Source organism: Eschrichtius robustus, chromosome 1 (genome assembly GCF_028021215.1).
Source record: "Eschrichtius robustus isolate mEscRob2 chromosome 1, mEscRob2.pri, whole genome shotgun sequence".
In the NCBI taxonomy this organism is placed as follows: Eukaryota; Metazoa; Chordata; class Mammalia; order Artiodactyla; family Eschrichtiidae; genus Eschrichtius; species Eschrichtius robustus.
The window spans coordinates 47,394,929-47,407,996 of record NC_090824.1 but is presented as its reverse complement, the minus strand read 5'-3'; the positions used below and the strand labels follow the sequence as shown (position 1 = coordinate 47,407,996).

The following is a 13,068-nucleotide window of genomic DNA, read 5'->3' as shown; positions in this document are numbered from 1 at the left end:
CATTTTGAATTTTACTCAAGATTAGACACATAATGAAACATGGCAATCTTAGCTAGTATATAAGTATACTAAACTATTGAAAGAAAAAGTATCCAAATGCCAAATAAGGAAATATAAGGAGTAGACTGTTTCAAATTAAAAGTTGATATGGTTATCAATATGGAGACACCTAAAAGGGACTTATACAAAAGAAATTAAAGTTTTTTTAAACTTCAGGAAAAGAACCAACATTAAAATATTAGCAAAACTGCTCTTTTGATGTAATGACAAGGGATTTTTCATAAGTTCAATTTTCTTTGATGACTAAAAAGCTACTCAAAAGGACTAATTCAGAGAGCACATTATAACAATTTGTACATTTATAGTAAATCATGTTAGTGTCATGTCAGTGAAAACACATATTAAGTAAAATAAAAATGGAAATAGTTCAGAAATTTACAGCAGTTTTAAATTCTAAAATAATAATCAAATATTTGAAATAATCAAATTGTATAAATTCTAACACTTCTGAATTACTATTGCAAACTTAGGAACCACTCTAAACTTTATCAACAACTTACTTGGTTTACAAAACATATTAAAATATATTAACTGGTCTTACCATCTTTTCCATCTATGGGTTTTGACACTTCAATATCAAAACTTTCCTGCATCTGCTGACCTCTAAAACGGCTAAGATGTTCTTGCTCAATTAAATTACTTTCTTCTTCTTCTAGCGGCTGCCAAGTACCATCAATAAACCACTGTCCACGCATTACTGGTATTTTATCGGACTCTGAAAAGGGAAATCACAGAATTACACATTTTAGGATCCAACCTCTCAGGAAGTGAAATAGTAACTACAATTTTATATTTTGCTACTGCTATGGCAAAAACAGACTTTCGTGATCCAACAGAATCATTTAAAGTTTTAAATTTCAGACATCAAGCCACAGTATATAATTTTGTTTACAACATATAATTTTACTTGTATTAAATATTACACGTAAAAAGTACTTTGGCATTAGAAAGGGAGAGGGGCGTTACTTATGTAACTGAGGCCCCAAGTAACCAAAATTAGTAGGCTAAGGGGTTGACAAACTTCATGCTAGACTCCAGTGATAGTTCCAATGTCTTAGAAAATACTGAGATAAATTTCCACAAGTAGTTTAGAAATAATGTGTATTGTCGTAGTGTGGTACATTTTTTAGGGCTGCCTTGGAGGTCAAGGGCTCCCAGCAAGTATACGGGAATAAGTGAAACTTTTAATTACAGTAAATTCCTCATCCATTTCAGAAAAAAAATTGAGAAAAAATTTCTTTGAAAAACTGACCATTTCTTTGATTAAACAGTGTCCCATAAACCTAAGACTTTTACTTGCTATTTATAAACCACAATTGTTAGCTAAGTTATCTTGAATCCTTTAAAATAATTTTTTAAAAAACCCATAAAGCAAAAATAAAATTGAAACAACAAAACCCTAAAAATAAAAAGCAAAATGAAAAAAAAAATGAACCTTACTATACAGAGTTGGTGGTTTATCCACATATAGAGAAGTTATTTCAAGAGGATTCAAAACACAGTAATTTGTATATACATATTAGGATATACCCTATGTACAAAAAGAACTGCAAACATATCTTAAACCTTTTGCAGTAGCTACACTGTTATAATTGTAATAATATTGGTACTGCTAATTTGAAACTGTAGATTAAGATGAATATATTAATTTCATTCATCATTAGAATAAATTAATATCATTAGAAACCAAGATTTTCAGCACAGGTAAAAAGACATACAAATATAAAAATCAAAGAAATCAATCTATATTTTAAATTTCAATTAGAAATGTCAGCATGAAATAATGATGTATATTTTCTATTAAAAAAAAATTACCCTAAGCTCTGTGTGCCAAAAAGGCCTAGAAATAAAGACCAACCCCGTATAAGCGAGCACTCCTGATATAAAGATCGTGATCTCTAAATATCATTTCCTTAAAGAAATGGCCAATTCCTGGTTTGAAACAGAAAATTTACTAGATGATCCTGAAACATCTTGTACCAGACTTGTACTGTGATGTATTCAAAATCTCCTATTATGTGTTTCTAATTCTTCTTGCATTATCCTTTATTCTGCTATAGCAGTTCTGCTATAGTCAGGTGTTTGCTGTGTTATTTGGTGGATAGATATCAAAAATATAAATTCGTTGAGAATTTTGGATTTTAACATTATAAAGTACACTCTGTTGTGTTTGGTGATTTTTTGCGTGTGTGCTAGATTCTACTTTGTCTATCAAGATTACAACCCCTGCTTTCTTATTGCTTCCATTTGCCTGTGATGTTTTTGTACATCCTTTTATTTTTAACCTTTCTCTCTGTTTTAGATGTGTCTCTTGTATACAGCACAGAATTGGGTTTTGCTTTATGAAGCCATTTAAAATCTTTTTCTTTTAATACGTGAGTTAAGCCCATTTATGCTTATTGATATAACTGATATGTTTGAACTCTCTTTTTCTATAATTACTGTTTTTTATTATTCTTACTCTCCTAGTTGATGATTTTACTTACTCTCTCTAGTTGATGATTTTGCTTTTCAAAAATATCTTTTGGTATTTATGAATATTTGCATTTTTGGTTCTAGGGGTTACCTTCACACATGCGTGCGTGAGTATGAATGTATTTTACAGTGTCCTAAGTCTCTTTTTTGTTTATTTAAACTTTTATTACCTGGTCTGTCCATTTTAAGTGGTATCCAAAATTCCCACTTATTACTTATATAATAGAGAATGATCTTATTCTATTTTTCCCTTTCTCTCTCTACCCACTTACATATAACAATTACACCCATGTCCCCACCACTGTTTTAGTCTTGGATCTACAATATATTAAATTCTCACTACGGATTTCCTAAATTCTTTCATGTTCAAAACTGCTTATCTATATAGCCTTGATACTTGAAGGACAGGTTGGCTAGCTTGAACTTTGTTTCCTTGAGTTTTAAAAAATGCTCTACTGTAGCCTTCCTTTGTATATCATTCTAGAGAAGTCTGATGTAAGCCTAATTTTTTTAACTAGTAATGTGATTTTTTTTTCCCCCACCGGGAGGCCCAGAAAAAAATTTGCCTTTAAAATCTAACAGTCTTACTAGTCTTTAAATTCTAACAGTTTATGACTCAGAGTTCATTGTTCTGAATCAATTTGCCAAGGTGGGTCCTTTTAATTTGTAGATTTCAGTTTTTCCTCTTATTTCTCAAAAGTTTCCTTGGATTAGTTCTGTTCCACTGATTTCTTCTTCAGAGACTCCAATTATAAGTATGTTGGGTCTTCCTTTGCTTGTATTGCATTTCAACCACTTTCTCTATGAAGCTTTTTACTTCTTTCTGCATCTCATTTTCATTCTTTTGGTTGTTTTCCTTCCTTTCATCAGTGCCCCTTACATCAACATTCCTTTCATCAATGCCCCTATTAGTATGTCCCTAAGTTTGTTTGAGAATATTTGGTTGGAGTGCTACAATATAGTTTCTCCTTGTTTTGTGTTTGCTTTTGGCGGAAGAACTGTAATCAGTGGAAATGTACTGATCTCACATTTTCTGTATTCCTCTTAGAGTAGCTTTGTATGGCATTTGATTTATTTCTGCTCATGAGCATTTTATGGATGGACTTCTTAGTTCCAGAGTGTCTGCTGCTGCAGATTATTAAGAGCAGCTCCTTTAACGGATGGATGTTATGGTGGTGGCAGTGGTGGTAGTGGTGAGTGAAGACTGGATTGGTGTGCCTTGTTCTTCTTTCATTTCTCCAGGACCCTTCATTTTCTCCTTACTTCTTTCCTCTTATTGCCATGGCTCCAAGGCGCAGTATCCTTTCTCTTTCTCCTCTCCCACCAGCAATGTTTCTCTGATGCTACTACTTCTGGTCCCTCTCACTTTCACACACCATCCCTACAGTTAGTGCTATGAATTACCAAGTCCCAAGCCTGTGTTCGTATTTTGCCAGCTGTGTGGAGAACATTTTCTTTCTGAGGGTGCTTTTGTGCTTCATTTTAACCTCTAATCTCCTCTCTTTTTTCACTGTCTCTTAAGCCTCTCCCTGCCCCAGTCTCCAGATTCAGAGATTTATAGCAGTAACGAGAGCTACTGTAACTTGCAGTTCCTTTACTTACAAGTAATTTAAAATTTGTGGTACTGTCTCTCTCGTAGTAATGCTATAGGTGTCAGCTATGTATGGTTTATGTGTACGTGGCTTTTGGGGAGAATGTGTGGAGAGATTTAGATTTGGACAGCTGCCATTATCCTCCACATCCAAAAGCTCATCTCATTTAACCTTAACAGTAATCTTAAAGATAGCTATGACTTCCCCAGTTTTACAAATGAGTAAAATGACTTTTAGTGAACCTAAATAATTTGCCTAGAGGCAAACAAGTATTATGAGAACCAAGATTCCAACCAAAGTTGACTCCAAAGTTCAAACTCTTTCTACCACACAATGCAACCTACATTCTCAAACAGGAAAAGGTCCCTTTTTATCTCTCTCCCCAAGAAATACAGGCTAGTTAGTTGTGTCTGTAATTTTTAAATAAACAATTTGGGAAATTTTACATTGCCAGGCTATTACGGGACTTACAAACCAGAGCCAAGCATGCCTCCCCATAAAAACCATGGAAGTAAAAAGCAGAGTTAAAAAGAGTAAAACAAGTTTTAGCACACATCTACACTCTCAAATCTTTTCCTCTCTTGAGCCTAATATTGGGTTGGCCAAAAAGTTCATTCGGTTTTTTTCATACGATGACTCTAGTGGCACTTAGTTGCCTTTAACTTCATTCAAAACAATTTTGTTAGATTGTATGTGACAGCTGTCATATCAGCGTGCATTTAAAAAAACTTACCAAAACTGGTGAATTTTTGTGTAGCTATTTTAATATTGAAGACCAAAGAAAGTAACATTTTCAGCATATTATGCTTTATTATTTCAAGAAAGGTAAAAACGCAACTGAAATGCAAAAAAAGATTTGTGCAACCTATGGAGAAGGTGCTGTGACTGATCGAACGTGTCAAAAGTGGTTTGAGAAGTTTTGTGCTGGAGATTTCTTGATGGACAATGCTTCACGGTCGGGTAGCTCAGTTTAAGTTGATAGCGATCAAATTGAGGCATTAATTGAGAACAATCAACGTTATACCACGCGGGAGACAGCTGACATACTCAAAATATCCAAATCAAGCACTGAAAATCATTTGCACCAGCTTGGTTATGTTAATCACTTTGACGTTTGGGTTCCAGGTAAGTTAAGCAAAAAAAGAAACCTTCTTGACTGTATTTCTGCATGCAATTCTCTACGTAAACGTAATGAAAACGTTCCATTTTACAAACAAATTGTGACAGGCGATGAAAAGTGGATACTATACAATAATGTGGAATGGAATAGATCATGGGGCAAGCGAAATGAACCACCATCCACCACACCAAAGGCCAGTCTGCATCCAAAGAAGGTGATGTTGTGTATATGGTGGGACTGCAAGGGAGTCCTCTATTATGAGCTCCTTCCGGAAAACCAAACGATTAATTCCAACAAGTACTGTCCCAATTAGACCAACTGAAAGCAGCACTTGACAAAAAGCATCCAGAATTAGTCAACAGAAAACGCATAATCTTCCATCAAGATAATGCAAGACCGCATGTTTCTTTGATGACCAGGCAAAAACTGTTACAGCTTGGTTGGGAAGTTCCAATTCATCCGCTGTATTCACCAGATATTGCACCTCCGGATTTCCATTTATTTAGGTCTTTACAAAATTCTCTTGGGCTTCCTTGGTGGTGCGGTGGTTAGGAATCCGCCTGCCAATGCGGGGGAAACGGGTTCGAGCCCTGGTCTGGGAGGATCCCACATACTGTGGAGCGGCTCAGCCCGTGCGCCACAACTACTGAGCCCACGTGCCACAACTGCTGAAGCCTGCGCACCTGGAGCCCGTGCTCCGCAACGGGAGAGGCCACCGCAGTGAGAGGCCCGTGCACCGCAACGAAGAGGGGCCCCCTGCTTGCTGCAACTAGAGGGAGCCCAGGCACAGCAACGAAGACCCAATGCAGCCAGAAATAAATAAAATTTTAAAAATTAAAAAAAAAAAAATTCTCTTAATGGAAAAAATTTCAATTCCCTGGAAGACTATAAAAGGCACCTTGGAATCGTTTTTTTCTCAAAAAGATAAAAATTTGGGGAAGATGGACTTATGTAGTTGCCTGAAAAATGGCAGAAGGCAGTGGAAGAAAAGGGTGAATATGTTCTTCAATAAATTTCTTGGTGAAAATTTAAAATGTGTCTTTAACTTAAAAACCGAAGGCACTTTTTGGCCAGCCCAATAAATCTAAGCATGTATCCTCTGGATAGATGTCTTGGGAGCTTTACACCTAAGCTTTAAATTCCAGCAGTATGAGGTCAAGTACTACATCATTTTGGTTCAGGCCTCTGTCTTGAACTCTACATCCAAACATTCAACTGCCAACTAAACATCTCCTAGTAGAAAGATCAAGTTACCAGAATCACAAATAGCCATGGAACACATTAGGTTCCTGGAACAAACAAAACAGAACACAAACCTGTTACTCCATCTGTATTCCCTATCATGGCAAGTAGTGTGCTGACAGTATTTAGCTGGTCACCCAAGACAGAAATCTGGGAGTCATCCAAGATGTCTCCTCCTTACATGTGTCTTACAACTATAGCTGGACACACACTGAGGACTATTCATTTTATCTCCTAAGTCACCCTCAGATTCATCCCTCACTCATCAGGGTTTGGGGTGGTGGTGCTGCCGGCATCTAGGCCAGGGATGTTGCTAAACATCCTACAGTGCACAAGACAGCTCCCCCCACCCCACATCACCCCTCCCAGCCAACAATGAATTGTCTGGCCCAAAATGTCAACTGTGCTGAGGCTGAGAAACTCTGGCCTAGCAGTACCTTTTAAAACCTAAAAACACTTCTATCTTTTACAGATCAATTCTAGAAATACACTTTACAGGAACTCTTGCAAAAATGCCTAAAGATACAGTACAAAGATGTTTATCTCATTTTACAATAGAAAACAAATAAAAACAAACAAACAAAATGACCTATATTTCTACCAACAGATGATTGACTATGTAAATGATGCTTGGCACACAGGAGGTGTTAAAAATATTCATTAAATAAATCAAAATATGAATGAATGGATAATAATCCATAGTGAAATAATGCTCAGAAGACATGGAATAATGTCTAAAATAAAAATGAAAAAATTAAATCATAATACTACATGTATATATATCTGTGCATGTGCATATATATGTATAAATAGTATAATCCTGTTTTATAAAAGTATACATATGTACTGAAAATAAGTGGAGAAAAATACACTGAGCTATTATTAACAGATATCTTGGGGACATGGGACTATAAGGATCTTTCTGTTTCCATATTATAAATATCTATAATGTTTGGCATGTCGATAATATACATGTTTTAGTTTTATAGGCAGAGTGGTTAATCTTATGTATCAACTTGACTGAGCCACAGGGTACCAAGATACTTGGTCAAACATTCTGGCTGTTTCTGTGAGGGTGTTTTTGTTTTTATTTATTTATTTGTTTATTTTTATTTTATATTGGAGTACATTGGATTAGCAGTGTTGTGTTAGTTTCAGGTGTAGAGCAAAGTGATTCAGTTATACATATACATGTATCTATTCTTTTTTCAAATTCTTTTCCCATTTAGGTTATTACAGAATATTCAGCACAGTTCCCTGTGCTATACAGTAGGTCCTTGTTATTTATTTTAAATATAGCAGTGTGTACATGTCAATGTGTAGGCGTTTTTGGATGAGATTAACATTTAAATCCATAGACTGAGGAAAGGAGACTGCCCTCCATAATGTGGGTGGGCCTCATCCAATCAGTTGAAGGCCTGAATAGAACAAAAGGCTGACCCTCCCTCAAATAAGAAGGAATTCTGCCAGCAGCCTTCAAAACTGGAATATTAAGCTCTTCTTGCTTGGTGATTTGAACAGGGACACTGGCTCTTCCTGGCTCTAACAGTAGCCGGCTGGCCTTTGGATTTGAACTGCGACATCTCTGCAAATTTTGGACTTGCCAACCTCTAAATCTGCATGAGCCAATTCCTTATAATCTCTGTTATTCTCAGGAGAATCCTAATACATTCAGCAAAAATAAAGATCACATATTTTGGAAGAAACTGCTAGATGCCCGTCCTATATCTATCCTCCCCCTATTCCTTATAGCAGAATACCAATTTATTCAGAGCAGTAATATGTTCAGTAAAAAGACTATTTCTGGTCTCCTTGGGCAGCTAGGTTTGGTCATGTGATTGAATCTGGGTAATAGGATACAGCAGAAATTACTGGTGGTACAGCTCTTTGACCTTCCCCTCTTTCTTTTCTGCTACCTATGTCTTGAGCTCCTGAAACTCTCTTAGATCAAGTCACTTACAAAGAATGGAAAGCTGAATAACAGAAGGAGCCTCTGTCCCTGATTACAGTGGAGCTGTCACATAGCCCTGAACTCTAGACATCCATATTTCCTTTAGGTACAGAGAAATAGACCCTTTTGTGTTTAAAGCCACTGTTATTCTGGCTTTTAAAAATCATATGCAACAGAATCTCATGCTGATAGGGACTTGCACAGATATATATTTAAAATGTCACCTCACTTTGTAGTTATGGAATGGAAAGATCTGGATACATCTGTTATACAACAGAGTATGTAGACAGGGACCAGAGACAAATTTTTCAAAGGGCTAATGGATCAAATTAATATGCTGGAACTAGATTAATAAAGAATTACGTTTCATTTATAAAACACTCATTGAAAGTCAATTTAAACTTAATATAAAGACTAGTACTTATCATTACCACCTGCCTGGAAGAAAATAACCAAGTTATTATCCTAATTATAACTCTTAGGCAAATCATGATAAAAGGTGGGCCTTTACTGGAATCAAAAGAAAAATGTGGGTTCTCCTTGACTAGAAAACAATTACAAGGTCCATTTTCCACTATGAACACTTCCTTCATTTAAGCAAAAGCCTGAGTGGATCTCTTATGTGTGGGTAGGGGAATTCTGGCAGTAAGGATTTTATGTATTGGGACTTTCCTGGTGGTCCGGTGGCTAACACTCCACACTCCCAATGCTGGGGGCCCAGGTTCGATCCCTAGTTGGGGAACCAGATCCCACATGCTGCAACTAAGAGTTCGCATGCCGCACTAAAGATCTCGCATGCCACAACTAAAAAAGATCCCGCATGCTGCAACTAAGACCTGGCACGCACAGCCAAAAATAAATAAATACATACATACATACATAGTAAAAAAAAAAACCCAGAAACGGGGGGGATTTTATGTATTAAAAAGCTAGACTTATACCAGAAGGCAGAGGGAACAACTATAAGATTTCTAAAGGACTATTTTCAAGAACTATTTCAACCCATATTGTACTTTGCAATGTATGATATGTATAGAGAGAAAGTCTTGACACTTTCCCTCCAGCTTCACTATGCCCTTACAGCTTTACACACTTGGGTACAAAGCATGCCTATAATTCACTGCTCTAGAAACTTAGAGAGCACATCTGACCACAGAGGACTTAAAGATGAAGGAAGTCACAGAGTAACAGAAAATAAGAATGGTGGAGTATTGCTATTCAGAGGAAGAAGAAATAAGAAAGGATGAGATATAAGAAAATTAGAAGACATAAGAAAAGGGGAAGGAGATGTGAGAGACAAGGAGGATAGAAAAGAGGTGGAAGATTAAGAAAAATACTTAATACCTAGTACTTACTATCTAGTACTCTGAATATACTTCTCATAGAATTAACGCTATAAATCGTGGCTAGGGTTCTAGATCAGCCCCACAGAGGCCCACTTAAACCATTATGTGGCTAACATTTTGCTGAATTACTTCTACCAAACTGTCCTTTACAATGGAAGAGGAAGGGGTTTCTCTCTCTGGTTCCAGTGTGCTCAACTTATTGAATTCTTGCAGGGTGTGAGTTTTATTTTTTAGTGCCCAGGTGCTAGCTAACAGCAGTGGCACCCTCCCATGGGCAGCTTTGCCCAGGACCACAACCCTGCAGGCAGTTTCACTGTGGAACGTCACCTGCCAGGCACCTCCCCTTGAAATACTTCTTCCACACCACCTCAGGCAGCCTGTGCTGAGTTCCTGTGGAAGTCTTCCCCCCAGCACCCCAGAGGGCAGATTTCCAGCAGTCTCAGAGGGGTAGCACCTCAGTGACTACTGTCACACTCCCTGGGTCAGAATCTCAGCACTGACAAGAGGAAATAGCCTCTTCCTTGAGTGCCCTATCTCAGTCCTAGGGATGGTGGCTGCTACCTGCATCTGCTATTTCTGTATGTTTCATAGAGTTCCCCTTGTCCTGTGACTTCATTCCTCTGTTAATAATTCTTCATGTTACACTTTGTTGAAATTACTGTGTGGTTTCTGTCTCCTGACTGGACTCTGATATAACAAGATTTTCACAGAACAGGAAATCCAAATAGCCAATAAAACTATAACATGAAATATGCTCAGATTCACTGGTAATCAGAGAAACAGTGCCATTCCTAGGTATATACTCTACAGAAATTCTGGCACATTTGTACAAGGAGATGTATAGAAAATTTTTTATTACAGCACTGTTTATAATAGCAAAAAACTGCAAACATCCCAAGTGCCCAAAGAGGAAAACAAACTGTGGTAAGTTCATGCAGTGGAATATTATTATATACAGAGAAAACAAGTAGCTGGAGTTACATGTGTCACCATGGATAAATCTCAAAATCCTAATCTGAACCAGAAAGCAAATTGCAGAAGGCACAGAATGGCAACAGAATGGCACTATAAAGTTATTAAAACAGACCAAAAAATGTTGATGTGAATACTAATCTAATAATCTAAAAAATATATGGGAATAAACAGCAAATCTAAGAGAGTGATTACTTTTGGATTGAAGAAAAGGGAACAGGAGAAGTTGCAGAGGAGATTTTTATTATATCTGTAATGCTTAAAAAGCTAAGCAAGGGGGAGTACTGATTGGTGGTTATATAATCTAGACTTTTGTATATACTTGAGATAATTCATAATAAAAATCAATATTAAAAGTAACAAACTGACTTTCTCAAAATGTGGGTGATAAAAGAAAACATTATGCATGAAAATAATAATGTTTAATTGGTAAATGGAATGAAAGGTAGTAAATTAGGAACTGGATAACAAAATGCTACCTTCCATTCTAATACCTGAAGACTTGCTCATTCACTAGACAAGAACTATAATCTGGAGGAATACTGTAGGACAAAGGTAACTAAACAGTCATTATCCTAATCATCATTTAACTTAGCTACAAATGTTATAATTGCAAAATTACATTAGCTGCTAGCAATCATAAAAAATTCTATCTTATGAAAGAAATACCTATACCTCAAAACATACCGGGGATCCCATCTGAAAGTAACAATTACACTAAAAATACTAAATTATGTTTAGGCAAGAGCTACTATTAATATTTATGACTCACCAAGTTTAAATCAATTTCATAGGGGTAAGAAACTCTGGGTAATATAATTATACCTTAAATACTTTTTGCTTCTTTTGATTCGAGAAACAAGACCATAAGAGTTTTAAAACCTGCATATATTTCTTATTTCTTCATTAGTGTAACTGTAAAGTTGAATAAGTGGTTTACTGTCCTTCTATTAGTCTGCTAGAGCTACCATAACAAAATACCACATTATTATTATTATTTTTTAAAGATAGTATTTATTACTGCCTTTGGGAAATACACTGACTTTTTTTTAATGTTATTTTATTTATTTGTTTGTTTATTTATTTATTTTTGGCTGCACTGGGTCTTCATTGCTGCACGCGGGCTTTCCCTACTTGCAGTGAGTGGAAGCTACTCTTCGTTGTGGTGCACAGGCTTCTCATTGCGGTGTCTTCTCTTGTTGCGGAGCAGGGCTCTAGGCACGCAGGCTTCAGTAGTTGTGGCACGTGGGCTCAGCATCTGTGGCTCACGGGCTCTAGAGCACAGGCTCAGTAGTTGTGGCGCATGGGCTTAGTTGCTCCACAGCATGTGGGATCTTCCCGGACCAGGGATCGAACCCGTGTCCCCTACATTGGCAGGCGGATTCTCAACCACTGCGCCACCAGGGAAGTCCCACAAAATACCACATTCTTGGTAGTTAAAATAAAAGAAACTTATTTTCTCGCAGTTCTGGAGGGTAGAAGTCCAAGATCAAAATGTCAGCAGGTTTTGTTTCTTCTGAGGCCTCTCTCCTTGGCTTGCAGATGGCCACCTTCTTACTATGGCCTCATATGGTCTTTACTCTGTGCATGTGTATCCCTGGTGTCTCTTTGTGTGTCCAAATTTCCTCCTCTTATGTGGACACCAGTCAGATTAGGTTGGGGCCAACCCTAATGGCCTCATTTAACTTAATCATCTCTTTAAAGGTCCTACCTTGAAATACGATCACCTTCTGTGGTGGTGGCAGTGAGAACTTTAACATATGAGTTTGTGGGGGGACACAATTCAGCCCATAACAGTCCTCAAAAGATTTTACTACATGATCCTTCCAGGAATTCACATTACACTTTCATCCTTTTCTCATACTTTCATTCACAGAAGGCAGTTTTTAGATGTTGTTAGCAATCTCTCCATTTCAAAATGGAGAATAGGCTTTAATTCATATACCCTTTTGCCCTTAGCCTTCCAAGGTTAATATTCTGAAGGACCTAAGATCTAAGTAATGCAGAATTTTACACACTTAAGGAACATATTCTCTCTAGGTACTTGAATGTTTGATATAATTTGCATAGATACGGGAGAGAAACCTGTGCCAAAAATGGAATATATAACATTAAAACAGACTTTTGAATTTTTAATGTTAATTTTAGCTTATTGGAGATGAGATAATTCAATACTGACTCTGGCCATTCTATCAGATTATTAAAATCAAAAGAATAAGAATTAACATAGTTGGAGCTTTTAGAATCAGCAAAGTGTCATTCAAACCTGTCTATCTTTTCCTTATCTTCTCTTTCTATACTCTACATATT

The 13,068-nt window shown here is 36.7% G+C and overlaps 1 protein-coding gene across 6 annotated transcripts in view; it reads right to left on the bottom strand.

The window, feature by feature from the left end:
- The window catches only part of DDHD1 (DDHD domain containing 1), an 89,434-nt gene that overhangs the window by 49,976 nt on the left and 26,390 nt on the right, over positions 1-13,068 (bottom strand). For all 6 annotated transcript variants that reach the window (XM_068545402.1, XM_068545390.1, XM_068545395.1 and 3 more), the window contains exon 2: positions 602-775. In XM_068545402.1, coding sequence (XP_068401503.1) covers positions 602-775 — 174 coding nt within the window. The remainder of the gene's footprint in view (positions 1-601; positions 776-13,068) is intronic.